The sequence below is a fragment of the Parasteatoda tepidariorum genome, chromosome 1, assembly GCF_982258835.1.
Source record: "Parasteatoda tepidariorum strain Cologne lab strain chromosome 1, Ptep-v5.0, whole genome shotgun sequence".
NCBI classification, from domain to species: Eukaryota; Metazoa; Arthropoda; class Arachnida; order Araneae; family Theridiidae; genus Parasteatoda; species Parasteatoda tepidariorum.
In genome coordinates this window covers 112,910,998-112,931,731 of record NC_141755.1, presented here as the reverse complement: position 1 = coordinate 112,931,731, position 20,734 = coordinate 112,910,998, and the positions used below count along the sequence as shown (strand labels likewise).

Here is a 20,734-nt window from a genome sequence, read left to right as displayed (position 1 = left end):
AGAATCACGCTTTTATTTTTGTAAATGTTGTGACAGTTCTGCCATGTTACACCAGCTTCATGCCATGTCCTCGAGAAAGGGTTGAATTTGAATTGCACCTGGTAAAAGAATTGAATCACGTTTCTCGGAAAAGTTGTATTGTGCACGACCCACCCTATTTGTTTAGGGTATGCGTCAAATATCTGGCCTGTCGCCGCTGCAGGCCCACTCAGGAGAGGGGCGCAGGCTCAGTCCATGCCGGTCGGGGAACCCGGCGAAGTCCCACCGTGGCATTTATTAATATTCAAAATGGTTACAAAATTGAATTTCCAGGCAACAGGGTTATATCTAAGTACATCAGATGGCTTGATACATAGTTACGTACAAGTTCAGCCACTTGGGACAATGACAATAGAACAACCAAACAAACAATATAATAAAATTAGGTCAAAGGACCCTCACATGTTTAGCAGAGCTCAGGAAAGGAAGTCAACAGACCCTTATATTTTCCTCTCAACTTCTACACACTTGCATATCATAAAACACAGGCAGATAAGAATGAAAATTAAGCTCAAAAATTTAAGCTAAAAGTAAAAAGTGTACAAAGTAAATGATGTAAAAGTAAAAATTGTACCCAAAAGACGCCAAAGCAATACAATCTAAAAACCAGTTAGCTAAGATCAAAAACAGGATCCTATTAAAATTGCAGTGTAAGTAAAAGCCACCGTAATGAAAATTTAATAACAGGGAAATTTATAAAATGGAAAAAAAACACAGTTGGACACCAAAATAGTAATTGGTAAAAGTTGAAAGTTAAAACCTCCAATCACATTTCTCGGAAAAATAGGGAACACAGTCACTGACTCCATGCTACAGGCCATTGAAGCTGCTGTGAAATATCTTAGTGAGAGTCATCGAGGTGAATTCGTACTCTCTTACGATTCCCATTTCGTATTTGACAAAAATTGTTGGAGTTTATTGCAGTCTGGCATGAATAAAGGCAACTTATTTCGACTCTTTGCTGTGACGGCAGATGAGGACTATCACTTTTTTCATAGATGGTATGTATGACATGGGGATATAACTATCGCAGCTTAACATAAAAAAAACACTGAATGAAGTGGTGATTATATAGAAAACTCGACCAATGCTCTATTTTTGAAATATTTTGTTAGATCTTTTCTGACATTAACTCGACGTGGCATTTATTCATTAAGTATTCAGCCCTGCAGCCTCAATAGATGTCCAGGATTACAAAAGAGTAGTGGTGCAAGATTTTCTTTACGAACTGACGTCTCCATTTTATTCCACGAGTTTTTAATGCGATTTATGTCCGGTGATCTAGGTGACCAATTTGCTGGAATTGTTCAGAATGTTCATGAATGACCTCACTTTTGGAATTAATCCAGGGTTACAGAAATTCCCGTGAAAAAATTAGGTGTCAATGACATCTAATAATTTTTTCTTAGTTGTCAAAGGCTGTTATGCTTGTTTATAACAGTTTTAACAGAAGGTTCAATGATAGATACTCATCTTCACAAAAAGAAAATCAATGATCCGAAAATTAGTTGTAATTGTTAGGAATTTTTTTTAAATATTCTGAAAATTCAATAGATGATATGAACATTTTGAAACTCATTTAGACGATTCGAATTAAAATTCATTTTCCAGACCGTTAAGAACATTCCAATTGAGTATGGAGTAGAATTCTATTCTATTTTTATCTTACTTCATCTTGCGATCAAACATTTGATTTAAATAAAATGCTTAACTACGCTTAGTTGTTTTACGAATAAGCATTCCACCAAAAGGAAATTTTTGTGCCTGGAGGAAAAAAGATCGTTGCAGCAAAACTGATCTAGGGGCTAAGAAAATTTAAGGATAGAGCTGAGCATGAAAAATGAAAACTTCGACAATCAGGAACTTAATGCAACTTATGGACACAATTTCGAATTTTTTCGAAAGCTACTGAAGTTCCAAACTGTGCAAGCAATGTCAACTTTCCCTCAAAGTAATTTTTAAAAAAGAGATCCTTACAGCAGTGTTCTACAACCTTTTTATCACCTGTCAATGTTTGATAATTTTACAGCGGCCCGCTGGGGTGCTGTGCTATGGTTTGTGTTGTGACTGAGCGACCAGTCATTGCCATGTGCACAATTCGCCCGTCATCGCGTGAAATGCTGCATTGAGGTGGATGCAATCGAACACGTCTCCTGCATCCAACAATCACATATCCGCATTACAATTGTTTAGTTTCATCCAACACGACTACTGATTGATTGATTGGTTCATTTACGTCGCACTAGAGCTGCACAATGGGCTATTGGCGACGGTCTGGGAAACATCCCTGAGGATGATCCGAAGACATGCCATCACAATTTTGATCCTCAGCAGAGGGGATGGCACCCCCGCTTCGGTAGCCCGACGACCTGCGCGCGAAGTCGAGCACTTTACGGTAGAACAGTTTGACGAGGACCAATACCGCACACTCTCGGTCCCTACGCAGACTGATCCAAGTGGTCACCCACCCGCACACTGACCGCAGCCAGTGATGCTTGACTTCGGTGATCTACTGGGAACCGTGTCTTAACAATCAGTCCACTGCGGGACCTACTGATTCTGAAAGATAATACACGATCTCGGTAGGCCACTATCCTTCCTCTGTCGAACTCTGATACTAGATCAAAAGATGATCGCTGTTTTCCGAACTTGAAATCGTCGAAATCTACAAGCCTTAAATAGCGCTTTGAAGTGGCGCCACAGGCGCGCGCAATGTGTGTCTGCGCTGAAATTCTAATCATTTGCATATCTCACCTCCGCTAAAGCATGTGGTAAATTTCATGTTATTTGCAAGCTTCCTTCATGGTGTCGCATTTACGGTGGCCAGCAGTGTATTATCAATAGTTATTAAAACTGTTAATTTTATTCCAAGTAGAGCTCTTAATCATCGTCTTTTTAAAACACTGTGTCAAGAAATGGACGCAGAACATGAGGTACCACACGGAAGTGCGCAGGCTGTCACGAGGGCAGGTTTTGAAACGAATTGTCATGTAGACGACAGAAGTATCACTTTTTCTAGAAGAAAAAGATAACCCACTCTTTAAATATTAAAAAAAAAAAAAGGTTTTACAACCACATAAAAATAAAAGATATTTTTAACCACGTGAACAATATAAGTCTTTTAATTCAAGGGCCTGATATCACCATTATGGATGCACTTGAGAAATTACAAGCATTCTTATTGAAAATGCCACTTTGAAAAAATAATATGATATATATGCAAACTTTCAAATGTTGGACGAAGTACTTTCTGAAAATGCATCTTGGCAAGATAATTTGTTACTGGAGAACTTAAAAAATAAAATCTGAGCACCTGGAATTACTTCAAGTTTTATTTAAAAAATATTTTAATTTGAATGAGATAAATATAAAAGATGAGTTGGGGATTCGTAATCCTTTTCTTTGTGATATTGACTGTATCGATGATATGAACCTTGCTAAAGATGAGCTTATCGATCTTAGAACAAAATCCTCGCTAAAAATGGATTTCGATTCAAAAACACTCGGAGAGTCTTCTGTTAGAGCTTGCTTGTAAATCGAGCTATAATTCCGTTAGCTACAGGAACATCGAAATCGATTGAATGTGCGTTGCTTTGTCGAAAACCATTCCTCAATTAAATTTATAAATTAAGGAACATCAGCCTCCACATTAAAAATTTATGTGCTATTAAAATAATAAAATTAAAAATTTTCTAATAATTGATGTTTTTTGCAATTATTTTTCTCACAGGGGGATGGTTCGTGACTTCTTACAAAGTTTTAAAAGGGGTCCTTTGCACCAAAAATTTTAAGAAACACTGCCCTGTGTTTTCATATTTAAGAAAGAAATTCGCACAGGATTATGTCTCGTTGCAGACAAATAACTTCTTTAATAGTACATTTATTAATGGTGCAATATTTTTAAGACATTGTAGAAGTGAGTAGTTGGCAGAATAAATGTTAATAAAAGTAATGATTCAATGACAAAGAACTAATGAAGTAAATTATTTCTGATTGAAAATATTGCAGTCAGTTATTGAAAAGAAATGCTGTTGTCCACAAAATGTTAGCAAATTGTCCATAAAAGAGGACTTGTTTTCCACGAAATAATGAAATCTTTCATGGTTAAAGGAATTTTTTTACTAATTAAAAAAATTCATCCATTTTTAAAAAGAGCATATTAAAAATTACGAAATAAATTTGATCAAAACAGTGTGTAAAAAACTTCGACAGACGATGAGGAAGAAGGTTTTAATTACCTAAATTAATCAATTAAACCAATCGAATATTTTTTTCATTTGTAGATTCTACACTTGATTTCTCCCATATAGACCAATTGCCCCATAAATACTTAAGTTAACCATTAATTTAAGCACCATTTTTAAGGTATATCTTGTGATGCACGTAATAAACTGCGAATCCGGAACCAATTTTTTAAAAACTAAAATCAGTAACGAAAAAAAAGGGAACAGAAAGAAATGTGATAAAACATGTTAAAAGAAAGGCGTAATATTTTGACATCTATATATTAATAGGCTAGCAATATTTTGTCTCGCTAAAAACTCCCAAACTACGCAACAGAATTAAACAAATAAGGTGTCGTTTTAAAGGTATTGTTATGTAGATGTGCAATAAGGTCTTAAATTATGAAAATTTCCTTTAATTAATTAATAAATCTATATATTAATAGGCTAGCAATATTTTGTCTCGCTAAAAACTCCCAAACTACGCAACAGAATTAAACAAATAAGGTGTCGTTTTAAAGGTATTGTTATGTAGATGTGCAATAAGGTCTAAAATTATGAAAATTGCCTTTAATTATTTAATAAAATTAATAATTTAGTTTCAACCAATGAGAATTCAGCAAATCATTTTTCGGGTGGTTCGCATAAGCATTGTTTCCGTAAGCATCGTTTGATTTAAAGCATTTCTGAATTAATAGATTGATAAACAAAAATAAGAGTGGATAAAAAAAACGGAACTGAATTTCTTTAAAAAAGAATTCAATATCTTTAGTTCCTTTGATAAATTTTTAGTTTCATGATAAATTTTTTGTTTCGTTACAATAGAATGGCAATGGCATCGTGCGAATATTCAAACCAAAACAAACGTGCGAATATTCAAACCAAAACAAACTTTCTACAATTATTTTGATTTGAGATTTAAAACGATATCTTAGTTATTTAGTTCTATTTTTATTTATTTAGTGCCTGCTGCCTAAATAAAATGCCTGCTATCAGGCGTCGAAATATCTCTGGCAGACGTCAGAGAAATGAATGGCGGAATTCTAAACGGGAAAGCATTTCTTATTGAGATATATTCTCTGCTACAGCTCCAAATTTTTCAGCTACATGAAGAAAAGATAATCAAATTGTGAAGGGGGCAGAGAAGTGTATAAATTTCATTAAGTAATTGATTTCAATATCTGGCATTTTTATTTTAAAATTTAAATTTGTTAAAATGTTTTTATAAGATGGCGAAGTAATATGCAATGGAACTGCGAAGCAGTTCTGGGGGTTGGCGAGCGTAGCGAGCAGGGGGCGGAGCCCCCTAGTTTTTATTAAAGAGTGACGAATGATAATATATATATATATACATTTTAAGTTTGGTTTTTAATTAATTCCAAAAACTTTTATTCAAGACTATGCAATACGATACAAAGAAGGAAAAAACAGAATTAAATTGAACGAGTCACTTTCGAGTATCTAGATAAGTAGGGGAGAGTGGGGTCAATTGTAACATTTTTTACTTAACTATTTTTAACAAACAAAAATTCCAATATATTATTAGTATTAATTGAAAGACGAGTAAAGTAGACTATCCTCTACTAGAAAAAAAAATATATACCTTATTTTAAATGTTATTATTTTAGTTATTAACAATTTTTGACAGTCGTGCACTTGTTACAATTGTCCCCACTTACGGGGTCAATTGTAACAGTTCATAAATTCAACTAAAACATAGTTAATTATGCATATTATCGTAGTTGTGATATATTTTTTTATTGATCAAAATAGTAGTGATATTTTAGGAATAAAAATAATAATGAGCAGAGACCTAAAAGGTTAAACTTTTAACTTTAAGGGGTTAAAAATTTTAATTTATGCTGTGAAAGGTGACAAATAAAATAATGCACGTGCAACCTAATATAGATGATATAGGAAACTATTGGTGGTTCTTAAAGAGTTAAGTAATGGCTTGTAAACATAAGAAATGGGACCTAAGGGGTTAAACAATTGCAATTGAAATTATGAATTTTATTTTCAGCTGTTACAATCGTCCCCAAGACGCCATTTCAGCTTCATTTGTTAAAAACTATGCTAGTTAATTAACAAAACTAATATTTTTTCTCTTGAAATGTTAATTAAGGTGTCCACTTACATATTCGGTTAATAATTTTTATTTGTTTAAACAAAATTACTTTGCTGCAATATAATATTCTAATACCAGAAAAAGTATTTACGTAGCGTGAAAATATCTTTTGTGATGTAACTCTTTCAAAAGTACATAAAAATGGTTGCCAGCAGGGGTGTACATGTAGATTTATTAAATACACCTTGTGCGCCACCTAGGAACCAAATCTAGAACCCGACACTCGAAATTTTTGCTCTGTTACAATCGTACCCTGTTACAATTGACCCCACTCTCCCCTATAGAAATGAGACTGACAAATAAAAAAATAAAAACACTCTTAAAAAAACACAAAAGAGTTTTATATCAAGCATCAAATATAAATATTGAAGTCGGCAAGCAAGATTGTCTGGTTTAAAGCAAGTGAAATCAGTCATGAAATCTCAAAAGAGTAACTATGAAAAGAAATATAAATATGCAAAAAAAATTGATAAAATATCTTCAACATTATGTAGTAAGAAAGTAAAAGTTTTAGGCATTATTTGAACTATTTTCTTTTTGAATTTCAACAAAGAGTAAATTAAAGCATGCTTGCTAAAAGTGAAGCATTGTTAAATAGCAGGATGAAAAAGGAAATGGAAAAACAAGCGGAGGTAAACTACATAAACCAATCAATAAAGCTAATGCAGCGAGGAAATGAAATACCAGCATCTACTGATATTATATATGAAGTAGAAAACAAAAAACGAATCAAATATGAAGATGCGGGTAGACGCAAAATGATGATTAAAGAGGATACTAAGGAAAACAACAAATAAACAGGTTGTCTCTAAATCACAAAGAAAAGATTATTAAATCCAATTACGGCCATTTGCCAGTACTGCGCTTGCGTAGTGCAGACATAATACTTTCCAGTCATCGAATTGGTCACACCCAGATGACGCACTTTCATTTGTCGTTTGGAGAACCTCCCCTCCTCATTCCAATAACCAATCGTTTAACGTGTTTTCGGTGTTCGATTTTATGGATGCAAGATTTGTTGGATGGCATCATTATCGTAACAGTATTGAGCATTTTGGTATTCTTAACTGTGTATAGAGCAGAAAATTATATTCCTTTTTGAAAACAACCTACCACCTTCATACCATTTTAATTAATTCGTGTATTTTATAGTGTATTCATACATTTTATCTGGTTCTATTCACTTACTTATGCCATTTTATCAATTAAAGTGTTATGTGCATTTTGCCGTTTAAAATGTTTTACGGTATTTTTCGGCGCAGCATGCCCTGTTTTGGATTTTGTGCCATTAAACCTTACATTTAATCAATCAAGAAGAAAAGATAAGTAAAAATACTATAAGGTCAAACTTTAAGTGCTCTTATCTCTATAAGTATAAAAAAAAGTTTTTAGTCTCTATCCGAAAACACAGGAGTCGTAAAATACTGCGCTGTTAGCTACAGTTTTTATTTCCTTAATTTGTTCCTATTTTTTGCTCCTAGTCCTCCTCTCACATATTTTCTATTCATATTACTAACAGCAATAAAACTGAGGGGGAGGATAAGTACCCGGAGTTTTTTCTTGCTTAGGCAAAAATTCGACATTGAAATGGCAATATTCTTCTTTTTCTTTTTTTTCCGATCTCTCTTACTCCTTAGTAAACACTAACAAAATTTTCTAAGAAAACAAACGTGACAAACGTTAAACTAAGACATTTTTATCATAAAATGCCATACAAGGTATTGCAGAAAAGGATTTTTATTATATTTATTTCAATTCATCCATAGATTTTGTTTCCTGCAAAAATGTACGCATCAGAAAGCGTACAACCGTTATAATTGCACATTTTAGCACTTCATTGATTACAGTTGTCTTTCGATAGTTCTCATATGTGTGGCCTTAGAGTTATAATCGAAAATCATCAACGACATTAATTGATGTGTTTGGTTAGAACTGATGAAAATCTGGCTAATTTTAATTCTCTTCTCCCTCTCTAGTGTATCACGGCATTTTCACTGTCTATCAGATAAAATGTTGCTACTCTCAATCAAATAGTTTAGTCAAGCATCCTTTCAGGCGGGCTATTTCTTCTAATAATTTACAAGGGACTTAATAATTTACATTTTTTTTTCAATGCCCACCTGGATAATGAACTAGGTCATACAGGCACGTGAAGGGCAGATTTGTTGGCCACTCTTTCAGGGGTACCATATTAGGTGGGCCAACGTTGCTCCCACAGTAAGGACAGATAAGAAAAGAACATCCATGCCTTGCTCGGGATTCGAACCCAGAACCTTTCTGATGCAAGGGCAGTTCCCTAACTCCTACACAGGCCGGTCGGCTTAATAATTTACATAAAACACTCTATTTTGCAGATTATATGTCACGAGTTTCCAGCAAAAGCCAGAGGACTATTTACGGGGTCTGGTTTAGATTGGTGTTAGAACATAATAAAGTAATTCGAATTCAACAATAATTACACAAATTGTAATATTTAAAAGGATTTTATTTCATTGTGGTTCAGTGGTTAAATCCAAACTGAAACTTAAGAAGTGAAGAAAAAATAATAAAAAAATTGTTTGCGCTCAGCGCCATCTGGTATCATGAATCCTCAACACTCCCCACTTGAACTCCTCTGAGTTTACCAAAATTTCAAACATAAAAATTAGACAAAAAATAACATAAACATATTTAAAAAAATAACATTTAAATGCAAATAAATTTGAAATGAGATGCAAATATTCACTTGAAAGAAAATATAAAAAAAACATAAACTATTAAAGTTTATCATTGTTCATTTCAGTCATTGAGTACTAAAGGATAAATAGGTTGTACTGGGCGTTTATATTCGCCGTTGGATTTGCGAATAAGGCGAGATCTTACAAGTCCATCACGCCCTTGAAATACTTTAGTTATAATACCTATGTCCCATAATAGTTTTGATTTTGTGGTGCCCTCCATCAAAACCACATCTCCCACTTTCAAACATTTTGTTAGGTTAGGAGAAGTAAAGTTGTGTGCAGATCTCAAATTAAACAAATAGCGCTCCTTCCAGCACTTCCATAAATTAGCCAATAATGTAGCTTGGTATTCTTTTCTTTTTATAAGAATCTTTTTGGTGGATTCTCTATGGATGGTTTCTATGAAATGGGCTGGATAATCTGCCTTTTCTTTACCAGGGGTTAAAAATTGTGATGGGGTAAGAATTTCCGGTTCACCAATTTCGTTAGTGACGTAGGACAAGGGTCGAAGATTAACGATGGTTTCGATTTCAGTCAATATAGTGGTCATCTCTTCAAAATTTAAGAGAGCTTTTCGAAGTATTTTCTTTAGAGGCTCTTTGACACTTTTTACCAATCTTTCATAAAATCCTCCCCACCAAGGGGCAAGTTGGACGATGAATTTCCAGGATATTCTTTTAGCAGCAAGAAAGTTTTTGAACTCGGAATTTTCCAAAATATCAAATAATCTTTGAAGCTCTTTATCGGTACATTTAAAAGTCTTGGCGTTGTCGGAGTAGATTGTATGACAACCACCTCTTCTAGAGAGAAATCTTTTGAATGCGAGCAGAAAATTTGAAGTAGACATGTCTGTGACTAATTCAAGATGTATTGCTCTCGTGACTGCACATGTGAACAAAGCTATATATGATTTCTTTATTCCATTTTCACCCTTGATGTAGATTGGTCCGGCAAAATCAATTCCGCATACGGTAAAAGCAGGAGTTTCACTAATTCGATCTTTTGGAAGCTGTCCAGTCATTTGGGTAGAAGGCTTGGCTGTGTATCTGCGACAAATCAAACATTTCGAGACAACCTTTTTTACTAATTGTCTTCCTTTAGGCACCCAAAATCTATGTACTAGAGTGCTCTCTTTGTACTAGAGTGCTCTCTACTCCAGAATGAAATACATTTTCGTGTTCTCGCTTAACAAGCAACTCTGTAAATTTAGACTGTCTTGGTATGATTATAGGCTTTTTCTCATCAAAAGAACAATCTCCTTCGTCCAATCTTCCCGTGATTCTCAGGATACCTTTTTCATCAAGATAAGGAGCTAAATTGAAAATAGTAGAAGAAGCTGGAATAGGCAAACTAGATTGGAGAGTTCGTATTTCACTTTCAAAGAATTTTGCTTGAGTAAGCTTAACTAGTATATCTTCAGAATTTCGGAGCTCTTCTGCAGTCAAAATGGCCATATTCGGCTTAACTTTCTTTAAACAGTTCAAATATCGCACTACCCACGCTATGATTCTAACAACTTTTTCGAGGTTGCTAAAGTTAGCGATATTTATCAACTCAAGTTCTTCACCATCTACACATTTCATAACTGTGATTTCATTTTTACGATACTCAATTTGTTCATCATTTTCTTTGAAGAGTTTCAATTCTGGCCACATTTCGGTCGGAAGGGACAACCAAGGTGGCCCCTTCCAGCAAATGTCGGAATTCTTCAATATACTCATAGAAGCACCTCTACTAATAAGATCGGCAGGATTGTCAATTCCGGGGCAGTGGAACCAGTCCTTAGGTTGAGTAATCTCTTGAATTTCTTCCAATCGGTTTCGCACAAATTGTTTAAAACGAATGGCAGGAGTTTTTATCCAACAACACACAATAGAGGAATCGCAACAAAAGAAACTGTCACAAGGAATTTTTATGGCTCTAGTAATAGTTCGAAATAATCTAACAGAGAGGGGAGCACCTTTTAGCTCAAGTCTTGGTAATGTAATCATTTTGAGGGGCGCAATTCTACTTTTAGCTGAAACAAAACATGTAGAAATATGCCCATCACTAGTTTCTGATCTGATATATGCAACTGTACTAAAACCCTTTAAGCTGGCGTCAGAGAAGATATGTAACTGTGAACTTATAATTTCTTTGTTACCTGCTTCGAAAAAATAATAACGCGGTATTTTCAAATCATTAAGTTCACCGAATTGTTTACATATTTCGCGCCACTGATTTTCCATATCTAAGGGTAGCTCTTGATCCCACTCCAATCCGCTTTTCCAAATGCTTTGAACTAGAGATTTTAGAAGCATTGTAAAGGGTCCCAAAAATCCTACTGGATCAAAAATACGCCCAATGATTTTCAAAATAAATCGTTTTGTTATTTGCCCTGTGTCTATCAATTTTAACAGATATTTGGACTCAAAGTAAAATACATCTTTTTTAGGATCCCAACAAACTCCCAAAACTTTAAATGGAAAGCCTGATTGACCTAACGATTCCTTTTCATTCTGAACATCTATTCCTGCATTCTTCCATAATTCACGTAATTTTTTATCATTTGTTTGAAACTTTCTCAATACCATGCCCGCATCCCGAAATATTTCAACACAATCCGAACTCATTTGAAATGCTGTATCTGTACTGTCACTCCCCCCTATTACGTCATCGACATATACCCTTTCATTAAGTAATTCATACGCAAGAGGCTTTGATTTTGCAAACTTTTTAATGTGCTCTTTAATAGTTGCCGCTAAGAGAAAAGGGCTACAGTTGACACCAAATAGTACGCGACAAAATCTATAAATTACTGTAGACGAATCATTATCGGGGTCATCTGACTAAAGAAATCTTGTGACATCTCGATCTTCTACATTAATCCCTATTTGTAAGAAAGCTTGTTGAACGTCCCCTATAAAAGTAATCTTGTTTTCCCGAAACGCTAGCATAAGTTCATATATATCTAGGTATAAATTTGGCCGTTTAGAGACAATTCATTTTCTTTATGTACGGAACCGTCAAATACAATCCTTAATTTCCTAGTTAGTTTATCGTTTCTTATAACCACCCTATGAGGTAAATAACATTGTTTATAATTTTGGGGATCAGTGTTTTTAACTTTCTGAATTATCCCTTCATTTTCGTAAGTTTTTATAACTTTTTTATATTCTTCAAACAAGGATTTATCATTTTTAATTCTCCTCTTTAATTTGTCAAACCTCTCTGAAGCCAGCTCAAAGTTATCATTTAACAAATATTTTGTATTTGGTCTCCAGAGAAGTCGTACACTATACCTATTATTTTCAAAATGCAAATCAGAATTAAAACCTTTTTAACAATTCACTTTTATTATCAACATTTTCTTCGTTCATAGTATTTATTCCTAATCCTTCAAGGTTCCAAAACAAAGAATAATCAACATCAGATATTATAGTATTGTTTACAATCCTACTTAATTGGCAATTATTCATGAATCTCCCTTGAACCACAAAACCAAATAAACTATCGGTTGCAACGAGTCCTTTTCCCAGCCTCAAAGACGTATCAAAGATTACGTCATGTAGGAATTCAGCGCCGATCAAAATGTCTATATCAGCAATTTCTCCGGTATCCGAAAGGAAAATATTATTTTTCCTTGCTAATTGTTTAATTCTCTCATGGGGTGCTGCTATTTTCCCACACGTTATTTTTTCTACTACAAATGCTTCAATGCACACATTTAATTTTTTATCGTTTTTGTTCTGAAGATTCACTTTCACTAAATCATAAGAACACCCCTTGAAAATTTTTTCTCCAAAACCGAAAACATGCAACCGTTCAGTTTTAATGGTCCTGAGGTTCAACTCATTACAAATATCCCGTTTCAAAAAACTGCGATGGCTACCAGAGTCAAATAAAATTCTAACCAACTTCTTTACATTACCATAAATCAAATACGCTAAAGAAGTCTGTAAATAGATCATTTCATTTTGTTTTCGTTTCGAAACACATGAAGCTGTAACGGATGCCAAAGTATCGTTTTTCTCTTTCGACTCATTATTTATTGTTGATTTATCACAAATTAATTCGCTATGCGGTTTCTTACATAATGTGCAAATACATTTATTCCAACATTTTTTGGATGTGTGGTATTTCTTTAAGCACCGGAAACAGCGAAATTGATCTTTCAGCGTTTGTTTTTTTTCTTCGATGGTCAGAGAACAATCTTTCGATTCGTGATTTTTGGAATTACAAAACAAACAAAATATGTTGTTAAATGCCGAAACTAATGCTGAGGAAGATGAGAACTTTCGATTATAATTACGTTTACTATGGCTCTCCGATCGTTGCTGTGTTTCAAAATGAACACTTTGTTTTTTAGAACTATTAGACAACACATGTGAGGCTTCTCTACATTCTACCTCTTTTCTAATAAATGAAATGAGTTCATCAATGTCAAAATCTACACTTGATTTTCTATTTTTATTATAATCTAAATTTATATCCTCTGGTAGCTTTTGTAAAATAACAGGACAGAGTAAATTACCATAACTTTTGTTGCATTCATTGATTGCAAACTGCGAATGTGGACTTCACATTCATCATAGAACTTACGTAGAGCTTTAATATCATATGAATTTCTTACAGAATTAATTGATAAAAGTTTATTCATATGACTACTAATAATTAAATCTTGCCTACCAAATCTTTCGGTAAGCAACTTAATAGAAGAATCGCTATTTTTCTCTATTATAATCGAAACTATTTTTCTATAACTATTTTTCTCAGAAATTTCTAACAGTGTAGGTTGGCTTAGTTGGTACGATAAAATTCTGGTTGTTTGACCATATTATGTGAAAGCAGTCAATTAACGATTTTTTTCACAGTTAACAGTTTGATTACCATATTATTTATGGTGATTTGACTGTTTTGTTTGAATATGGTGAAATAACAATGAAATAAATTGTTATTTAACCATCTTTTCCAAGAAATTTCCAACAGTGCAGAGCTGCGAATTCAAATGTCTAAGCATAAAATCTAATTTTAAAAAATATTATATATAAAAGGATGAAAAAATTTAATCTTAAAATTTCAAGATATTAATAGTGTTTCTTTGATTAGGTTTTTAATTGACAATGAACTTAAATTCAGCATTATGCCAAAAGTAGGTTAATCATTTAGGATACTGCAGTCAGAAAAAAATTTGGAACAACTGGTTTCAAGGACATTAACTGGAAGACTGTTTACTACAAAGGATTAGCCTTTGTTGAATTAAGTGAGAAAACTCACCTGTCTATGTCAAAGCCCTAAAGAAGTATATTAATTGAGAAATAGAATTATATATTAATTAGCACTAGGTATAAAGATTCCTTACATGTATTTTAAGATGTTGGATTATTTATTTAAATAGCACATTAATGAATTATTAAATTTACATTAATATACATTTGAAATTAAACTTCTTCGAAGACACACTTCATTAAAAAAATTAAAATGCAATTATTGAATTACTGCTTTTTGGTTGCTTATTTAAGATCTTGTCAAACTAAAAACTCAAAATGTAAGTTAAATCACTGGCTCTTAATGCAAACAGAGACAATTATATTTCTCAGTGAAAAATTAACTGTTTCTGAACTGTAGGTTTTGGATTTCTTTGAATTAAAAGGTTTACTATTAATATTTTTAGCATATTTGTTTGAGAATATTTTTATTTTAGCTTAATGCTAACTTTGTTTGCTATTTTTTTTTTTTGCATACTAGTTTTGTTTATTGAAACATTTATATGTACTTTAAAAACAATATTTCGCATGTTTTTGAATTAGTACTAATAATTTGAATGCATATTTTTAGTATTTTAGTTTAGTAAATATTCATTGAATTAAGTACTCAATATTTATTTAAATGAAGTACTAAAATGATTGCAAGATAATTTATATGACAAATACAAGCACAACAAATACCTTTTATTCTCCAGCTTGGATGTAAAGTCATCGACTGAACTGCTTCATTCTTCAACTGATAATTTTTAGTATCCAATATATGTTTCTTTAGTACCTCCACACTAAAAAAAGAAATAATTTATTTGAGCAAATATGTAATAATATGCACGAAATATATTTCAAAAATTGCGATTCATGTATAGAATTATCAATATTGAACGAGTTTCTCAAATACTTATTGATTGCCTTTGTGGTATTTTCCAATTTTTATACAATAAACAAACATTAGCTCAGATTGTTATCTATAATTAAGGAAATGAACAAGTAACAAAAATTAAAAATACAATCTAGGAAGAGGGGAAAAGATATGGAGGTGAAATTCAAGTCTGAAATAAAATTATTGAATCAATACTTTTAAAATACATTTTTACAGTAAAAATTCTTTTGATCTTTTTCTTGAAAAAAAATCTTCTGATCTTAAAGATTGATCTAAAAACCGAAAACACCATAAAAGAATTTTTCTTAAACTTTTACTTTACTTAAAAGTAATTTTCTGAAGAAATTTCATGACAAAATTAATCAAAATTCATGACATTTTATTTATTTATTTTTGCCATATAAAATCTGAAAATAAAATTATAAGCATTTATGATATCAGTTAATCCTTTTATCGTTCTTTCCAAGAGGAACAAAATTTATCAAAGAGAAAGAAATATATTTATAATTATTTTAGATGCTAAAATAGTTGATTTCAAACATTAAAACAAAAAATAATAACTCTTTTAGTTACAAATGTGTTGGACATCTTTCTGAATAACATTTTTAATAAATTTTAACTTTTATAGAAAATGCGTGTTGATAATTTCATGTTCAAACACGAAATGAGAACTAATAAAATTTTCTTCAAGCAATATTGGTAAGAAAAACGGACTAAATATTTAATTTTCCCCATAAGAAAATGTTTTTAAAGTTCAATATGCACTTAAAACATTGTAGAACAATCAGTGCACTTATTTGAATGGTTATATTAATATCTGATTTCTTTCTTTCTCTCTCTCTCTATCCTTTTTTTTAAAGAAAAAGTTCCATGTCAAATTAGCAAAAGAGTTATAAATGCATTAAACATTGGAAATATAACAAAACCAGTATTAATTTTTTTATGTAACAAAGTTAACTCAGTTAACAAAGTTGGTAAAAAAAGGCGTCATAATTAAGTGTTAAAACAAAATAAATCAAGAAAAAACTGTTAAAATTTAAAATTTTTTAGACAAAATGGAATGATTAAAAAATTTAAGTATTTAAATAAAACATTTATTTACAATAACATACTTTTAACAGCAATTCTATGCCATAAAAAACTTGAAAAATTAAAATATTCGTGTAGTCACATTGAACACACATTTCTGTAAAATTTGGAAACAGTAGGAAGAAAGAGGCGAAGTGGATTGAAAAGAGAAACTTCCTTCATCAATGGATGAAAAAGTAGAGTAAAATCAAAATGTAACTTTAAAAAAGTTCCAATTTTCAACAAAAAAAAAAATGAAAGCATATGAAATGTTTACAAAAAAATTAAACATTAGGGAAATAAACTGAAAATGAAATACAATAGTTATTCAAATAGACTAAATGAAGGCTTATTTGAATTGTGCTCTGAATCCACACATTGAAATATGGAGTAAGCGTCGCTTCCATATTAAGTCATTCCTATTTTAAGAACAGTAAATTATAGAACGGTATGTATCAGATGCAAAACAAGAAGCAATACAGACTACACAAGACAGAAAAGAAAGCATTTACAGTATGCGACGGAGGAAAAAGAAAGGCAAACAATTTTTTTACGTAATTTCATTAAAAATAAGCAAATTAACAACATAACAATATATGGGTCGCAAATCAGACTTCACAGATAAGAAGCACTTTATCATTAAACTCCCAGAACTATAGTCTCCAATCAATGCTAGAAATTGTTGATCATCACCAAGATGCAAAGTTAGTCATGGTTGTGAATCAACTGCAAAATTATTAACTTTTCGAAATTTATCTTTTAGATTTTTAACTGTAAAGTAAAATATAAACATTTTCATTTGAAAAATAAGCATCTGCTCATGAAATAAAAATCTAAAAGCAGAAAAGAAAATTCCATTTTTGGAAATGTTCAGGAGGATATTTGGAGAGAATCCTTTTACACTCTTAAGAAGGAAAATTATTTTTATTAAAATCGTTTTATAAATACTTGGTGGTGTTTCAGTACTGATGCTTGAGTTTCCCATGTAGATTAGTGGTATTTAAGAACACCGGAGACGAAATTTTCAATTGCCAATAAATTATACGCACAACTGTAGTTCCATAAATACTTTACCTATAAAAAATATATATTTTCTTTAAGTTAAGAGATTAAACATCACTAAAGAAATATTTTTAAACTAATAAAAACATTGTCTTGAATAAATATAATAATCAATGCACTTTACCACAAGAACATTTTATTCATGAAATAAAGAGTTGAGACAATGATTCAGGCTCAAATTTGCTCGTGATAAAATTCTTCATTTTAAACATTTATTGTAACTTAGAAAACATTTATAGCTTTTAAAGTGACAGTTTTATATATTTATAACTTTGAAATTGGCACAATTTGTATTGGGATTCATAATTTATCTTACAAATATGACACTTTAAGAGCAATTTCAGATCACTTAGTTACTTTTTTGAAATATTTTTCAAGAACTATAGTGAAAAACTATTAATTAGTTTTTATAGATACTATATAAAATTAATTACAAATAAAATTCATATAGCACATGAAATTTTGATTACGTCAGATAGTTTGTAAGAACTATGCTAAAGACATAAAATTTTCACAATAATAAATAAGAGAAAAGTATTTTCCTGCAAAACAAAGGAGTAAAAAATCAATACATTCATTAATTTTTTTTTCCTACATGAACTAGTAACTGATAATGGAATACATTTAAATATGTCTATTAATCAAAATCTATTAATGCTAAAATTTTTAAAGATTGTATTATACACATTAATGTAAAATAAATGAGCAACTTGGGAACTCATTGGGCCAATATTCATCAATCTTGGCTCAACGAAGTTTTAAAGGGCCATTATTTTGCCAGTATTGAGCCGGTCAGGGAACTAAACCATGATACCTCTACCACTGAGGATATTTTATGCCACTTCGCACTCGGTACGACCAAAGCCTCCTAGATAGGTGGGGTTCCAATTTTTTCTCCTGGAATTTCAATTTTCCTCCTTTCTTCAAGGGAACTCCTGGTTCAAGTATTGGGAGATATTTGCCTTCGTGGAGGACTTTTTGATGGAACTGACCCGCATTTGCGTTACATGGAGAGAGAAACCTCAAAGGGTTAGCCTGACAGGGGACTCTAACTTGTGATTCGTCTACCACTGAGGATACATTACGTCAGCACTGTGATCGGTGCAAGCGGAATTGATATCGAACAGCCATTGCTGGGATTCGAACCCGGTTCACCTCATTGGAAGGCGAATGCTCTATCCCTGAGACACTAAGGTCCTAGGTGAAAATGTTTCATAATTTTATAACTGTAGTTGAACAGCCGACCCAATTTTTTTGGGTTTACGACTACTAATGTTCAAGTACGTAGCCTTGTAATTTTGAACCCAGTCCAGAAGACAAGGGAACTCCTGGTTCAAGTATTGAGAGAAATTTGCCTTCTCTGAGGATTTTTTGATGGAACTGACCCGCATTTGCGTTACATGGAGAGAAAGTCCACGAAAACCTTCCACGGTTAGCCCGACAAAAAGGGAACTCTAACCCATGATCCGTCAACCACTGAGGATACATTACGTCAGCACAGTGATCGGTGCAAGTGGAATTGATATCGAACAGCCATTGCTGGGATTCGAACCCGGTTCACCTCATTGGAAGGCGAATGCTCTATCCCTGAGACACTAAGGTCCTAGGTGAAAATGTTTCATAATTTTATAACTGTAGTTGAACAGCCGGCCCAATTTTTTTGAGTTTACGACTACTAATGTTCAAGTACGTAGCCTTGTAATTTTGAACCCAGTCCAGAAGACAAGGGAACTCCTGGTTCAAGTATTGAGAGAAATTTGCCTTCGTGGAGGACTTTTTGATGGAACTGACCCGCATTTGCGTTACATGGAGAGAGAAACCTCAGAGGGTTAGCCTGGCAGGGGACTCGAAGTTGTGATTCGTCTACCACTGAGGATACATTACGTCAGCACTGTGATCGGTGCAAGCGGAATTGATATCGAACAGCCATTGCTGGGATTCGAACCCGGTTCACCTCATTGGAAGGCGAATGCTCTATCCCTGATTTACTTTTGAAACGAAAATTTCCCATTTTTGTGAAAGCTCATTCGAACTGTTCCGGGAAATTATTTCTTTTATTTTAACGAACTATTCATTATATGGAAAAGGAAAAAATATTCTATGCAACCACTCTCGTGTCTGCAGTACCATTATTCTTCATTACATGTAAAGGACCAATATTAAATCCTTCAGACACCCCAATAGTCGCTCTATATTGCAAAACTATAAAAGTCCTACATAAAAATAAATATTTGACTGGAATATAAAGCCATTCTAGGATCTATTAATACAAAACTTACACTAAACACCCCAATCTCAGTCCGATATCGAAAGTCATTCTAAGACCATTGTCTAGAAATATATTAGACCATTATAGACTTGAAACTAAGGACTAGTTTTGTATTTACATCTATTGAACTTGGAACGACTTAAAATATTTTAATATCCATTTCTATATCTAGTTTCTGAATCAGTGATTTACAATACAAACAAGTCTACCTATAACAGATTTTTCTTTCTTGCTCATTTTTGTTTATTTTACTATAGTCCAAGTACATTATAAATATTCACCTTTTGAAAAAAAAAACTTTCTTTGTTTGTCTATTAAACTTCTGATAGTTCATATAACATTTTGGTAAAATTGTACAGGATTGAGAGAAACTTTTTGTTTAGGATTATTTATTCAGAAATAAGAATGTAATGCGTTGTCTTAAAACTCTCAGTTGATCCAAATATCTTGAAAATTAATTATTTAATAGAAGAATTAAACACACATATTTTAAAAAGAGAAAATTGCTTTTTACTCATTATACGGTTTTAGGGGTAATACGGTACGATTTGGCGTACAGAACTAAGCGATGTAAGGGGGCTTTAAAAATTTATTCTTTATGTTGCAGGATGTTAAAAAACAGATTGCAAAACCTGCACCTGAACTATCGACTACATTTTAGAGTTGGCTTGGAAGATACAATGCGCAATCCAATTAAACACTCAGTCTTTACCGAATTACTGGAAATGATAACTACAAACATTTTCTCCTAAAAGGCAAACTGGGTTCGAATCCCAGCGATGTCTGGTCGATACGAATTCCGCATCCAGCTTGCACCTACCACAGTGCTGATGTAAAATATCCACAGTGGTTGACGGATCATGGGTTAGAGTTCCCTTTTTGTCGGGCTAACCGTGGAAGGTTTTCGTGGTCTTCCTCTCCATGTAACGCAAATGCGGGTCAGTTCCATCAAAAAGTCCTCCACGAAGGCAAATTTCTCTCAATACTTGAACCAGGAGTTCCCTTGTCTTCTGGACTGGGTTCAAAATTACAAGGCTACGTACTTGAACATTAGTAGTCGTACACCCAAAAAAATTGGGTCGGCTGTTCAACTACAGTTAAT

At 32.7% G+C, this 20,734-nt stretch overlaps 2 protein-coding genes across 2 annotated transcripts; both read right to left on the bottom strand.

Moving 5' to 3' along the window:
- Nucleotides 1-9,168: 9,168 nt before the first annotated feature.
- On the bottom strand, nucleotides 9,169-10,131 carry LOC147816730 (uncharacterized). The gene has a single exon (XM_087157274.1). It carries the CDS (start codon nucleotides 10,129-10,131, stop codon nucleotides 9,169-9,171), a length of 963 nt encoding a protein of 320 aa, XP_087013400.1.
- Nucleotides 10,132-10,222: 91 nt separating this feature from the next.
- LOC147816729 (uncharacterized) lies at nucleotides 10,223-11,101 on the bottom strand. The gene has a single exon (XM_087157268.1). It carries the CDS (start codon nucleotides 11,099-11,101, stop codon nucleotides 10,223-10,225), a length of 879 nt encoding a protein of 292 aa, XP_087013394.1.
- Nucleotides 11,102-20,734: the final 9,633 nt, after the last annotated feature.